The sequence below is a fragment of the Caloenas nicobarica genome, chromosome 1 (genome assembly GCF_036013445.1).
Source record: "Caloenas nicobarica isolate bCalNic1 chromosome 1, bCalNic1.hap1, whole genome shotgun sequence".
Taxonomy (NCBI): Eukaryota; Metazoa; Chordata; class Aves; order Columbiformes; family Columbidae; genus Caloenas; species Caloenas nicobarica.
In genome coordinates, this window is record NC_088245.1 from 60,640,480 (window position 1) to 60,656,272 (window position 15,793).

The 15,793-nt window shown below is 45.3% G+C and overlaps 1 protein-coding gene across 5 annotated transcripts in view; it reads right to left on the minus strand.

The window, feature by feature from the left end:
• ABTB3 (ankyrin repeat and BTB domain containing 3) overlaps positions 1-15,793 on the minus strand; it is a 178,393-nt gene that overhangs the window by 146,466 nt on the left and 16,134 nt on the right. For 2 of the 5 annotated variants that reach the window (XM_065639671.1, XM_065639664.1), the window contains exon 4: positions 13,628-13,646. The exons of the other annotated variants lie outside the window; for them this stretch is intronic. In XM_065639671.1, the coding sequence (XP_065495743.1) occupies positions 13,628-13,646 (19 nt within the window). The remainder of the gene's footprint in view (positions 1-13,627; positions 13,647-15,793) is intronic. 5 annotated transcript variants of the gene reach the window in all.

Sequence of the window (15,793 nt, forward strand, 5' to 3'; positions counted from 1 at the left end):
CATAGAAAAGTCACCACGTTGGGGTGCTACAAAAACCTTCAGTCTAGCTGGGATGCCACATCCTGGTCTTGGCTTGAAGATAAGATCAAGGTGCTCAGAAAGGTGATAACAGGTAGGCACATTCATTGCAACTGGAGAAAGTGCACAGGAACCAATGTAATGTGCAGACTGTGGCTGAAGGAGCACAAACCCCAGCACTACACTCACCTGAAAGTTTCAAGGTGCTGGACAAAAGCTGCCCAGCAAGAAAGTCCACCTTGCAATTAAAAAACAAAACAAAACACACACACAACCCCCCCCTCACCACACCAAACAACTAATCAAAAAAGAAATAACACAAAAAACCAAACACACATGGTTTGAAGAAATAAGTTCTGCTGCTGTTGCTGGGGTTGGTTTGGTTTGTTCTGGGGTTTTTTTGTTTTGTTTGGGGGTTTTTTTGGGTTTTGGTTTTTTTGGTGGGGGTCAAAGGAAACTAAGCATAAAGACATTCTCAGTAGCTGGTTGAGGGAGAGAAAAGACAGAGAAAAATAAAAATTACCTCTTAGGATTTCTATGCCCACATGTTTTTACCCTCGGTGTAGCCTACCTCTCACCAGGAAGATGATGTTCCCTATTTCTACAAACAGATACTACTCACTTTGGGACATGGTTTAGTGCTAGAGTTAGGTTAGGTTATGGTTGGACTCAATGATCCTGAGGGTCTCTTCCAACCACAATGATTCTGTGATTCTATGATTCACCACTCTCCCCCACATGCAGGTTTGCCTGACTCTTCTACATCACCACAAATACCACGTCTATCCACGTCCACCAGTGAACCATCACCCGTTCCGCCAGCAGCAGCCACGCTTCACCAGGCAGCACAGCACACAGGAGGCATTTCGGCCATCCTGAGGACACAAGAACTACAGGTAGATACTGCATAGGTTGCTTTGAGCACATCCCAGCTGGGTTTTGCAGTTTAGGAGGCACAAGGAAAGGGACACAGCACTAGTTGCCTCCAACAGTTGAAGGTGATGCTGTACCCAGTGGCACTACCAGGGAGGCAGCAGTGGTCCCCTCTGCCCCCACACACCAGCAAATTCCCCAGTGTCACAGCCCACAGGCTGGCCAGTGCTCACAGCAGGCAATGCTGGCGAGGCAGGCTGATCACAGAAAATACAAGTCAAATAGCTGATCATGTCTCGCTCACTTGCTACGCATTTTTATACATTCATCAAACCACTTTTTGAGTCAAGAACCTCCTTCCAGTCAGGGAGCTTGCTCTTGCAAAAGCATGAGGATAATTGCAAAACAAAGCAACAGTGTTACAGGTATTTGCTAATACCTTCACTGACATTCACACAAACCATTTTGCAATATCACAGAAAAATGAGGAAAAAAACCTGCACACAATCAGTCTGTATTAGTGGGAGCCTCTTTGAAGCACGGCTAGTTTCTAGTTTCCAGTATAAGACATGAACCAGCACCCCAGGGACTGGGATGCTGTGTAGTGTGAATAAAGCCAGAATAAACCTACCTATTCAGCACACATGAGAAGGCAGATGCTACCAGGCCCAAATCAGAAACCTACAAACTCTGTTAATCCATGCTTATCTTGAGTTACCCTGCTGGAAGTGATTAACTGGGCTTGGGCTAACACTTTTCCAAGAATTCACTCATCACAACCTTCACTAGCTGTGAATTCCCAGAAACAGGGGATGTGATTTTTCCAGGGTGCAAGCCCACAGGAATGACTGAAGCAGCCAGAGGGCACGTACTATCAGGAAATGCACCTGAAATGAAGTAGTTTGAAAAGAGAATATCAAGTCTTTGCTGGCACCCTGGCCACAGCCCTCAAAAGCCCCACCTTCTGTGTTTAGTACTTGTCTCTCAATGCTGTTGATGGGTAGATAGAGGGCCTTACAGGTTTTTTGCCATGTGAACATAGTATGGAAAAAAGCAGCCAAACTTCCCTTGCCAGGCCACTCATGCAACGCAGGCAGCAAGAATTAACCCATAGCAGTGGTGCGAAGGGGTTGGAAAGGGTCTGCTAAGGCTGGGAGCCAAAGCAATGGATCAGCAGGGTGCCCCCTCAGCCAAGAAACAAGACATCTAACATTATTTCCTCTTCCACTTTCCCAGAACCTTTGAAAAATGCCATAAAACGAAGAAAAAGACCATTGCCAAAGTGATTTCAGTTTTAAGCTGCTTGCATGACAGAAGAACATACAATAAGTTTAAGTGTGACTTCCAGCCAGAGCCAGTTCCCACTGGAATAACCAGCATCAAGAAAGAAATCCAGGTCCTTTCTCATGCTGCCTCAAGTACAAACCAGCTTATTTTACCCCAGCGCAGAGGAATGCTAAGCAGGTCCACTTAAGAATGCATTATTTGCTCTTGGACATATTCTCTTGTAGTCCTGGAAGGCAAATAACATTTGCTTTCTGCAACACATCAAACTGAATACTCGCATTTGATTAGCTAGTTATGTGAGGTATCCTCAGGCTTCCGCTGCTCCTCTGCATTTTAATAATCTCTTTTTAATTTCTGGCTGATAGTATTTTCACCCCAAGTGTATTAGTATTTCCACACACCTATGCCTATTCCGACACTGCAAGCAGCTGCCCATTCTTCTTCACTCCCCTGGTCTTCCTACATTTTCTGTCTTGCAGCTGCTGTGGCCATGTGAAAAGCATGCCCAATTTGCCGTCTTTAGATAACTGGGTATTATACACCTTACTCCTACTTTGTCCAAGCCACTTGCTAATGCATAGAAAACTTCGCACAGACGGCATCAATATTCTTTCACACTATATAGCCACATCTCAAGATTTTTCACAGCTTGAGCATAGATCTGCTCAAACTATGTAACCAATCCATTAGTGTCATATGAAAACCAATTTTTTAATCTTATTTTTCTGGAGAATGAAAAATACCATAATGCTAAGCTTGAAATAAAATTATCATTTGTGCTTTAATTTTTTAAGTATGTGAGTATTTTTCCAGATTTTGCTTTAAGCCCCTGCTGATGCCTGCAATTCCTTGAAGCATTCTTACACTACACCACATGAAAATAAACTGCATTTATCCCCTGCAGAGTCAATCTGCGCACCAACAATAAACACCCTAAACCTGCCTCTTTTAATATGCGAAACTCTGACCTCAGATGTATACGCAAGGTTGCTGCTGACTTTAACGAAGACAGGAAAGTATATTTAAGGGCAAAATTGAGAATACAGTCTGGCTTTCCTCAATATTTCATATAATCACTCCATCGGATTCCTAAGGGACTTTTTAGCCAGGCCTCTGTAATGAGCTTTTGTGAGCTACACCTCCCTTTCTCCCTTGCCTCCAAATTTCAGAAACCTTAATTTAACCTGGAATATAAACAGCAACTCCAGAGGCCATTTCTAATCCCACGTATTCTTGTGATGCCACTTCGTAGCATGTTGCTCTTTCATAGCCCCTACTCATCCATTTGCCGCAGCACACTGAAAACAACCCCAGCCTGGCATCCAGCTCCCCCAGGGCCAGGCACATAGGGAAGCTTTAGGGCACATGCCAAAATCGTAGGTAAAGCAGGGATTTAGAGCAGCAGCACATGATACTTCTCCTAGAAAGTGACTAAAAACCTCGGCTCAGGTGACGCATCCATCTGCAAGCCCAGCTCACCGGATGGCACTCACCTGGACAGGAAACATGGCTGCAGGACCATGCCAGCAGACGTCTGCTGGTATAGTTCCTAACATATGGAAATAACTTCACAGATGCTGGATTTTTGAGAAAGAATAAAGCAAACAAACTAAACCGTTCAACCTGATGGAGTGAAGTCGCTTTACAAAAGAGGCTCCTCCAAAAAGGGCACTGCTAGGTCTGTGCTCCGTCATGAGCCAAATCCACACTAGGCCTTAGCAAGTCCAATTCTACCCCTGTGCCAAATGTCCCATTTAAACAATGACACCCAGCACAAACCAAGGATCATTAACACAATGCAGAGATTTCTCTTGAAGGCGTTAAGCCTGGGGCCGATGAAGGCAGAGATCCCTGCGGTAGGACAGCAGCCCTCCCGGTGGGGTCCACCTCCCTCCCAGCACCCATGGGGGGATGAGGCTACAGTTACTTGGGGGAAACTGGGGTGCATCCCCACCTGTCCTTGTTGCAGAAAGGTCTGGTCTGTGGCACAAAATTTAACCAGCTACCCACCCTCTGCCTCTTCCCCTACTTGCCGCAGCCACCATGGGGCTGGGCAGGGCTTAGGGCAATTCTCCTGGGCAGAAGCTTCACCCTCTTCCAAGTTCATGGGGAACACAGTCTCCCAGGGTATCCACTTACGTCTTACTCCTCCCCCGGTCCCCCAAGGACATTCCCTTCCTTCCATAACACAGGAATAACAAAGCTTCACTGGGTGACAGCAAGGAGGCAAGATAGCTTACCCCAGGCAAGCTCCTGGACTTGTCCCAGGCATGGGTGGCCACACACAGGTTTAGCTCTCGGGTGCAGGGGCAGCACTCGCTGTAGGAAAGACTTCAGGTTTTGCAGATGCCTGGCTGCTGAGAAAGCATTTCTATTGTGCAGAGGGGTGGGACAGTGAGTAAGAGCCCTTCATCACCCAGCATGGCTTTGCACTGCTTCCCTGGTTTCTGGGTGGAAGGCCAGCTAGAGATAAACTGGGCTTCGTTACATTATAAGTCATGATAGTGACATTGCAGAAAAAAAGAAACAGTTTTTGTATCCTCCAGCTCCCTGCTGTAGTTTCCATTAGGCATGGAAAAATTCAGATAGCACAACCATTCTCATTCCAAATGCTCTTGCTGTGCCCTCACCAGGACGGCTCCCCAAGGAGAAGTTCTGCTATTGCCAGTGACTGACAATGAAAGAGTAAACACCATACTACCCCACTTTCAGGTGTTCAGCCAGATGGTTACCTGAAAATAAAAAGCAAACAATATCCAAAACTCCACCATCTTTTTCCAAAATGCTTGCGGGATTTTGCACGTGCTCTTTGAGATGAAGGTTACTTGAAAGACTTACATTCCAGGAATGTTTGCTAAGCGTACAGGTTATCTACAGTGCTGCTTGCACAGGTTAAAAATAGCAGCTGATAACATGATACAACACTTCTGCCCAGTTCTCAAAAACCAGAAGTGACAGGCAAGGTGAGACAAGATTAGCAAAGTGCAACGGGGTTTCACATTTTAGTTCGTCAGGAAGACCAAATCCAAATCTTACATTCAAATTCTAGGAACCATCATCACAGCCTCAGGCCATTGCCCACTTGAAGGTGACATGGACATCATCTCAAACTCCCCTTGCATAAAGGGGCTTCCACAAAGAGCCGCAAGGCTTGAAGGGTTACTCATCTGCTGCCCTGTTAAGCTGTGGGTGAGTAAGGGACAGACAGGGCTGGTAACTGGTAGGTGTTAAATGAGTGGAGCCCCTTGTTCATGTGGTGCTGAGAGCAGGTGAACAGGTACAGCCCCCATAGTGCTATGGGGTGAGCACTGTGTCCACTAAAGCACAATTTCCATTCACAGACTGGGACGCACACACACACACACACAACCCCCACAGTGGGTGTAGCAGGTGAGATGACCAAAAAAAAAAAAAAAGTCACTTCAGCTAAATAACAATTCACTACTCAACTACTCATACATTTTTTTCAGCAGGTCAGAGCCTCCGACAAGAGCCTCAGTGATTGTATTTAAACTCCGACTGCAGCCATGTGCAGAAAAGGGTGCTGGAGCTTCCTGCCTTGAGACCAAGTGGATGTCCTCAGTGCAGCTACAACACAAACCCGCTTGTTTTCAACAAACGTGGATAGACAAACTTCCAGCACCAAGCACCTCTTCTGGCTTCAGGGTAGTGACAAAAGCAAGCCATGAAAAGAAGAACGAGCTATGAAAATAACAAATTAACTCTCAAATAAATGAGCATACCAGGGACAATTCAAAACCATTCAAAAGGTGTAAACCAGATGGATTTCAGGAGAGATCTCACCTGGCATTCTGCAGCCTGCTGAACCGAACAGCGGCCGTGCCAAGATGGCTCTTGGTCTTCAAATCTCATCCCACCCCTCAATAATGACATCTTGTGCTGGCCTCTAGCATGTCACATAGTCTGCTTTCCTGAGCTTTTCCATCTATAAAATGGGAATAATCATATTTAATTTCCTTGCAGAGCTGTTATTAGGGTTAATTAGCTAATGTTTGTACACTGCTTTGAAAAATGTAGGAGTGTTCTCTCTCCTCCTCTCTCACTTTCTATATATAAAAATATATGATGTCCTATTATCATAACCATCTGTGCCAGTGGGAAATTTTAATTGCTGAGCTAGCTCTTGGGAAAGACCTGCCATTCTGTAATATATAGGTCAGAGGACTTCGTGAACTGTAAAGGTAACGATAACATGTTTCAATGGGGAATGCAACGAGACATGAAGTAATGCTAAATTTGGTGGTAGCAGGGAGCTGTTTACTAAAAATCTAGATGAAAAATCTTGGTGGGCCTCCTGCATGAATCGTGCACTAAGGAAGTGACTTACAGTCTCTCTTTAGGGAAACAAATTTATCTTCAATTAAAAAAATTGAGAAATCAGTGACTTGCATTTCAAAATGCAAAGGATAGGCTACCCTAAAGGCTAATCTGGAAGAAATACATGTGAAAGCAAAAATTCCATTGCTAGAGAGAAACAAGTGGGTCAAAATATAATAAAATGGCTCCTCTGGCTCTTGGCATGAAGCAAGCTCATTTCTTAAATCAGAAAAGAAGAGAGGAAATAGAGAAGAAGTTATAAAGTCTGAAAATATGCTGAAGGTAAAATATTATAAGACAAAGTTAAGGGGGCAAACAGTAGAGTTTTTGTTTTGTTTTTAGCTTGAAAGAATAATGGGAAACAAGTATGATTTTTAATAAATACAACCAGGGAAAATACAGGGGATAGAATGGGTCTATTGTTGAACAATGCAGGGGATCACATAACAATAATCCAGATGGATGAAGCACTCGATAGTTATTTCCCTATGTATTCTGTACAGAGGACACAGAAGTATTAAGCAGGAGATAAAATTCATGATCTAGATAAGCCTGCGGAAAAAAAAAATGAAGAAGAAATGTGAAAGTATATCCATTTAATCAATGTGCCAAATTCTTTCTATAGCAAACATCTACTGAAGTCAATGGAGTTAAACAAGGGATAAATTTAGCCTACATTTTACAACTCAGTAAGACCAAATGACATGCACAGAAGGGATTTAAAGAAACCAAATATACACTGAGACCATAAAACTGCTGTTGAGCAGTCTTGGAGCTCATATGGAACTAGCAAGACACGAGCAGTCTGGAGATAAACACTTTGTAGAAAAGAGCTACAACATGGGAATGGGGTAAGACACAGAGTTAAGAAATTCCAATCAACTGTTTTATTAAAAGAAATAAAATACAAGACATAAAACAGCATGATAGGTAGAAGAGAAGTGCAGTAATGAATGATTCTGCCTCAAGAAATCTGAATGCCTTCCAAACATGCAAGTGTCTTGGAAGGAATGAAGCCTATATTAATTAAGCAATCTTTACTACTTATTACTATGGGATTACAAACATACATGGAAGCATATGATTTCAACACTAAACCCATGAAAACAGAGGGAATGGGAAAGTTCTAGGTCACAGTCTACACTCACCTGCGCTGGTGTAAATCCCTTCACAGTGTGAACTAATGCTCTTAGGAAAGGTGCTAACTTAGCACACAGGGATAACAACGTTCTTGGCTCATCCTGGAAAGCAAACCACTGCTCACACCAGAGAAATCACCAATACATCACCGAGCGTGGTCAGACATCAAGCGGCCGGGCAGAGGAGCCAGTTATGAAGACTGATTTGGATGAACTCAGAACTAAATTCAGATCATTGACTCTCTCCACCAGAGACCTGCATTACAACTGGGAACATGCCTGGAGATTTTCAGTCACCTACACGAACCACAGATCCACATAATCTGTTAGTGTGCTTACTGTGAGCCTAAATAACCCAGATGTATCAGAAATGTGTGTAAACTAGCCAACTGGCAATTTAGAACACCTACATATATATTTTCACAAGATTTTAAGGCAAAATTTTGCCTACTTACAATATTGGTAGAAGAAGCAGCTCCTATAGCACCCAAATGCTATCATGTGAAGAGCAGTGATATGGGGTGTTTTTACAAAAAAATGACTGAAAGACTGGAAACGTCAACCAAATTTCATGATCAAATCACATTTATGAAAGGTACTGATCAGCATCTGATTACAAGAAGGGGGTTGATGCACATCTGCTCCAGCCCTCTTCTTACAGCCTAATAAGAAAACCCAGTTCGCTTTGCTAAGCGCCAAGGAAGTCACCAGGCGATGGAGAACCACCAACTCAGGGGAGGACCAAGTGAAACCATGTGGTAAGCCAGCAGACCAGAAGAGACATGCACACTCAGGAAGGGTAAGTCCTCGTTCAAGCAAAATGCAGAGTTAGGATGGACATGCCAAGGCTGCGGGCATGCCAGGGGGAGAGACGCGCAACTGGGGAGATGCCACCAGGACGATCGGCAGGTTTAGGAGGCACGGGGGCTTTGAGGAAATTTGTTCAGGGAGAGAAGAGGAAGTGGAGACAATTTACGCATAATTGGAAAATAGCAATATATAGCAGCAAGGGGATAGATAATGCACAATAGATAAAAAGTCATAAGCAGCTTGAAAGAAAGACTGCTATACGCTACAGCAAAACAGTATCAGACCAAGCTGCCATGGTGCGGGCCTCCCGGCGCCTATCCAAACAGCTCTTTCACTGGCACTGCCCCTCAAAATCACTTTGTATTTGACATTATCTGCCCTGCCACCAGCAAGCAACAGCCCTGCACAACATTACGGGTTGTTCCCTTCAGGGAACTTGCCATCACCCCCAACTCATCCCCTCTGCCTCCCAACCAGCACCTAACGCACACAGAAGGGGACCGGGACCTCCACACCAACACGCCCTTGGCTTTGAAGGGATGCACTGAACTGGAAGTCCAACTGCTGATGTTTGCCACGGCCTCTGCACAACCCGCTTGGTAGCTCCCGCAAGCTATAGGGGATTCCAAAGCCAGGCCAGGGCTGCTGCGGCAGCTGTCAATCAAAAAGCCCACAACACAGTCATTTCTGTTTCTTGAAGGAATAACTACAAGTGTCTGTTGTGCACTTTGTGTTTTTTAAAGGCAGCTTCCCTCATTGAGACAGGAATGGGAAAACAAGTTTATTCAGGCTCACCCATTCTTTATGGAGTTCGTGGCCCTCATGAAAATACCTTTTTTTTTTTTCCTTCCCCCTCTCATTGCTCAGAGATGACAGACATTTCCAGAGCAAACGCTGAGCGGGTGGATTTTCAGGACACCTACCCTCAACCTGACTTCTCGGGAAGTCCCGGGTCTTGTGGAGAGGCTATTTCCAACTGATGTATCAGCAACTCAGGGGATAAGCCTGGTGCCAGGTGGCTTAGTTGGGGATTATTGAAAGCTGTGCAGCTCCCTATGTCTCTTTTTAGTTGCCTTTCTCCGCTTTCAGTGAAGTTCCTGGGATTCCTTCTGCTACTCTGAAAACAAACATCAAGCATCCTTCCCAGAAAGCCAGGCAATGTGGGCTTAGAGACAATGCCAGGTGATGCATCAGCAGACACTGGCCACATGCTCTCAAGAAATCACTGCATGACGGTGCTGAAAGCCCAGCCCTTTGGTGGCAACAAGCCTCAGCACCAGGTGTCCCACCAGCAGCATCACCAAACGAGCTGCAGGCAGAGGGCACCCCCTTCCCATTGGCCTTGATGTCGTCTTTGCATTTTTCCAGGGCCATGGGACTGTGAAAGCAGAACACCAAGAGGAAGTGAAAGTCTTCGGAAATACAGATGGAATAACTTTGGCCCTGTATCAGCATGTATCTTGCAGTGACGGTACATGGACTTACTCAAGATGGTCACAGTGCATTTCCCTCAGCATCCTCTTAGCCAGCTGCACAGTGCGATGATGTTTTAAAGTAGGTTGGTCCATGATTTGGTAACCATTCACGAAGCAGAAAATTAAGGAGGAGACAAAACCATGCATCCCAGACTGTTTGTATCTCCTCCATTGGCAATGTGGTGGTGACTTGCTCTATCCCTTAACCTCCCAAGCTTGTTGGATGTTATATATGTTAAACATTTACATCTAACCTACATGACCATGCTCAGCAGAGCCAACTTACCAGAATAAAATTTGTGGCCCCTGTTAAGAAAGAACTTTTGTAGCTCCTCCACTGTTCCCACACAACACAAGTTTCAGCCCAGCTGAAGGATAAGATCGAAGAGAGATTGCGAGAAAATGGAGGCGACTCAACCATCGGAAACCAAACTGTAAAAGCTAAAAGCTGCAAAATGATACAGACACATTTCAAGTCATCCCAAAGCAGCAAAACTAAGAGCATCTAAAGAGCAAACTATTTTCAGCATCACTGATAGAAACTTGGAAATTAAAATACGAGACTATGAGTGCATCCACTTGGTTTGCCAGTCCATATGGCCGAGGTAATTATCTCCACTCATTTCACCTCCCCGCTCACTGGAAAAAGGACTGGTTTGGAAAGAAGGATGGAAAAAACACTGCTTAAAAAGAGCAACAGTTTCTCACAATCTCTTAAACCATTTAGGTATATATTATCTCAAAAGGATATAAAATAGTATGATCATAGGCCATGCTAAACTGTGCCATCTCATAATACACAATCACTACCGCACAGAACCTGTATGGGGTAGATCAACTGCCCAGCAGGGTACCAGGGACATCAGAGCATTCTGGGGCACCACAGCACAGCAGGGACAGCCTGCTGCAGTGATTTCGGAAAACTTCAGAGGGTTTGGGTTTTTGGTTTTTTTTTTTTTTTTGGTTTTTTTTTTTTGGGAAAAAAAAAAAAAAAAGAGTATGTGACTAAATGCTCCCTTTCCTGTTGCTGTTTGCATATTGTTAAAGTGACAACTCCATTTTTAAAGCACTTTAGAGGTCACCTTCAAGAATTCACCATATATATCCATGCTTGCTTTTAATCTCCTAACCATCCTTTAACTTTCAGTGGCATTGCACTGCACAGCCTGGTGTTGCCAGCTTTCCTTGGCATCAGGTTATGCTTCACAACAAAAGTGACTACCTGTAATTCTCCACAGCTATGCTTGTAGGTATTTCATATTTTTAAAGCCAGGGAAGCCTGAAACTTTGGGGGAACAGCAGGATGGAAGAAATGGATGCTCAGCTCTAATTTGAAGTGAACACCACCTTCTGGCAGATTCCTACCCAATGGACAATATGTGAGGAGCACAGAGACCACCAGCAGCATGATAACTCCTAATTAGTAACAAATGGAAACAAAAATGTGTGGAATGGGGCTGCCTGCACCCATGCACAATAATTAGTAACACGCTGCACCACACAAGGTACGTGACACTGCCACTCCAGCAACCTCCTGTTCCATGAGAGAGGAACAAGGTTAGACCTCCCAACCCGACCTCTGGTTTTAATTTTAGCAATTTATTCGAAGGACGCATCACAGTGACAGCCGAGGAACATCCAAACTGGATGTTACAACTTGGGCAAAAATCCCAAATCAGCCCCACTCCTTCCCGCAGCCTGCGAATTTCAAATGAAACCTCACGACCCAAACCTAGAAGTAAAGCAGAAAGCTTGTGAAGAAGCTGCTGCCTGGGAGCGCTGTCTTGGGCATCGTCAGGAAGACGTCTAGCACCGAAGGCCACGTCGCAGCGTGCCTCAGAGCACTGATGGCAGAAGGGACAATGCGACGGGTGCGCGAGTAGAGGCAGCTGCCACTGTCGCCGCCGGTGAAATGCACTGCAGTTCCCATCACCATCAAGTAGTGGAGAGCACTTTTATGTGTCATCTTCACCCACCGTTAGCTTCGACACTGCTTTCACCTCCACTGATGTACATGTTGAGGAAAGAGAAGGGCGCTGGGAAGACAACTCACTCAGAAATGCCTGCTTTTTAAGAAACCACCCTTGTTATTTTCCTGCACCACACGCATGGGTAAAAATAGGCAGCTGGCCTCGATAGCTGGTGAAGCTCTCAAACACTGAACAGATTTGCTGCAACCTTCCCGAGCACTGCACAAAGCTCATCCTTCCCTCCAGACACCCCTGAAAGGAGCGGGAGGAGAGCCACGCCGTGGATACGCTGTGGTTTCTAACCGCACTGCTGTCAGGATATTGCATTAGATAAAGGCAGAAGGCTTCTCCTCCCTGCCCAGTTCTGTGTTTCAGCTCAAAATCAACATTGCCATGAGTTTACGGGTGAGGACAAGGGAGGAGTGAAGGTGGCCAGAGGGCAGCACTTAATAGCTTATTGCCCTCTCTAACTGCAGCTGCAGAGACTTGTAGTTGGCCCAGCACCACCCGAACGAGAGACATGGGGTTATCAGACTCAAGATACAGCCGCTACTTGGGGAGGAACAAGACACAAGGGAACTTTAATTCCCATGGAGCTCAGTCGGTGCAGAGTCACAGAAGAGGACTGGAAGGAGCCTCCAGAGCTCACTCCACACATGAATTCAGCCAGTGCTTTTGTCACAGGAACATTATTCACTCCTTCCCGCTTCCCTTTTATTTTCTTACAGATCACAAACCCAACAGACATCTATGACGACTAAAGCAGCAATTACAGGCACGTCACTGAAATACTGCAAGGACAGAACTACTCTGGATTCACGATACACCCTCGCCGCTTGCTGACAATTGTATTTGCTACAGGTCTGACTCTGTTCCCACTGAAGCTGTACCAGCACACACCCCACAAGGCAGTGGAGCCAGCACCATGCCCCAGGTACCATCAACACCTTACAAACCATGGAGGCGGATGCTGAGCCAGGTTTTCAAATATAGGCAGCACAGTATCATTAGCCAGACCGGTGCAACGAATAACTACGTGTGCTTTGCTTCAAGGTATATCAACAGCTGGCCCCACTGAAGACATGATCTAAGACATCTGCTACACACATTTTGAGGTGGTCCTGGGCTGAGTGGGTATGGAAGCTACTCATGGCGGTGTTCCCAAGCCATCAAAACTGAAATTGAGTTGGTCAATCAGATCTTTCCATTTTCACAATGCCCCTGGCTAGATGCATTTTCTCTTCCACATGCACTTCCAGCTGCTTGGCCTCTCAGTAGATGGCTATGAATCAAATACAGACGTTGACATTTAAATCTCAGGCAAATTCAGATCCACTCAGTGCAAACATATGTACCCTCACAGAGGTACACGTGCTTTCCAGCAGCTTAATGATTCATTCCAAGGGAAGAGTCTGTTTGTTTTGCTTCAGAAACAGGTATTGATCCTGACACCCAAAAGGCATCTTCTCAGGAAAGCGAAGTTATTCCCCCTTGTCTATGTCTTTTTTTCTCAATAGATCTCTTGGCCTGAAGTATTATAGTGATTCCAAGTGTCTTTAGAGGTTCAGCATATGTATGCAAGAACAGAAGGGGCAATGTCCCATGTTTCCACAGCACATTAATTGCTGCTCCTGTGGGGATCTGCCCTTCTTTGCCACTTTCCTTAACCCTTACTGTCTTTCAAGGAATTACTGCAGGTATGCGCAGGACAGCAGACACTGCATAAATCTCCTTCCCTCAGTTTCCACCAAGTTTAAACACTCACTTTGCACAAGTCAGAAAAACGTTATTTGGCTTTTTATTATTTTTATTTGTAGGCCTAAAGAACAACACAAATCCCTCCTTCCTTTTCTGAAGGAGCCAACAGCACTCGTTAAGCCTTCTGGTTCCCTCTGCTGCCATAAAAAGGTGCAGAGTTTCTGAATGCGACCAGCTGCTGCGGTCTTGGAAAAAAATTCAGAGTTCACGCACCTCCCAATGGAGCTTCCCATGGGATCGCTCCAGGCTCCCGGCACTGCCGAGCCGAGGTGGGAGCTGCTGCTGGCAGTGAAGGTCACCTCAGAGCAGCAAGGCTTCCAGAGACCCGCTTCTACAGCAGAAAGGCTTCCAGAGAACCTCTCCTTTGGCTCCAAGTGTTTGGAAACAACTAGAATTCAGAAGTGACTGTCTATGCAGTGCATGAGGCTGAAAGGAGCATTCTCTCTCTGCAAGGAAGATCAAGGAATCAAAGCACTTAAGGCTTTTGCTTTCTACTGGGCTTCGAAGACACTGTCCTTGAAGACATTGAAGCCAAGTGTCCTGCTGATGAAGACAGAGACTGAGCAGAGCTAAACATCAACCAGATCATCTCTTTACAGGCCCATCAGCTTCCCCAGACAGCCTCACAACTAAGAAAAGGGGGAGCACAGAGACCCCAACCTCCCAGAAGCTCTGCACAGCTTCCACCTGGCAGAGCCCAGGGCTGGAGGAGGGCACCGAGCCAGGCCGGGCATGCCAGGAGACGTGCCATTTCCATATGAGAAGGCAGTACCCACCCCTGCTTTACATCCCTCCCAGCTTCCCAGGAGTCAGGGAAAAGAGCTCCCACAGTCAGGCAGCTGATGCTAGGCTAAAATGAGAGGCATCGCATTGACTACCACCATAACTAGCTACAGCTGAGCCTGCCCGCAGGTGATCTCCCGCACGCACAGCGAGGTGACGGCAAACCTCAACATCCCCAAACTAAAATACATGCACAAGTATGAGCTTGGTTAGTGTATGCTCAAGGCAGGTGGGGCTTCCCAAAGCTACACTTACACATGTAAAACAGACGTAAATTGTCAACTAGCTGACAACTTATCCAGCACCTCAAGGCAGCAAGACAACAAGACTCCCTGTTGTAGAACCACTCCTGTTCACCAGAAGGCATCAAACAACCTGATGGCAATGGGCTATTGCATACTGGCTACATCTGGATAGCATCCCTTAAGCTGCCCTCGTCAACAGCTGGCATGCCAAAGCTGTGACATACTATGCACTGTCCCCATCATTCATTCATTTTGAGGTAGTTCAAGCGTGTTTGTTGTAAGGACAGGTTCCATCAACAGCGGTGCTTGAAACACAAAGGCTGGTAGCACTCAAAATCGTCTAAGGAGGGAAGCGCTATATGAAAGTTCAAATATAAGAGATGTATTTCTCTGACAAGCATGCTCCAGGAATAGAAATGACAGTAAAACACTGTGATTAACAGAAGGATCTGTCTACCTTTTCTAGGTCAACTCTCAATAACGTGAGAAGACACCAGGTCACAGACTCATTTGGTGGGTTGTTTTTTTTCCTTTTTATTTCTTTAAAAAGACAGCTATATTGACTTCAATAGAACTTTTCCATTCTTCAACCATTAGATCTGTCTGATAATATATTTGACCTAAATGGAACTGAAGGTGCTTTCCCTCACAATAATGATAGGCCTAAGGAAAAATCACTGCAGCATGTCCTCATCAGATATTAGCAAGCAGAAATTTAAGAAAAGTTTACAGCAAGACTTGAAGCCATGAAGCTAAATTCTGCTTTCATTACCAGCTGCTGAGTTTTAAGCTTGGACCTGCAGCTCGGAGTCTATGGACTGGGTAAGGGAAAAATCAGCCAGTCTTTCCATTCTTGTAATTTGAAACCACTGAGACATATCTCAGGGTATAAATCACACAGCTCTATAAATAAAATACATTATGATTTTCTACTCTCTGGAAGAAAGCTGACACCAAATTCACACAGCAAATGTAAGAGAAAATAAGCCTGGCTTGTAGCCCAAGCACATAAGAGGTCCCTTGTTCCTGGGGAGGAAGCTCCACCACCACCATTACTTGGCTTTGCCCTTGGGGGCTTCTGGCTACAGGTAGCCTAC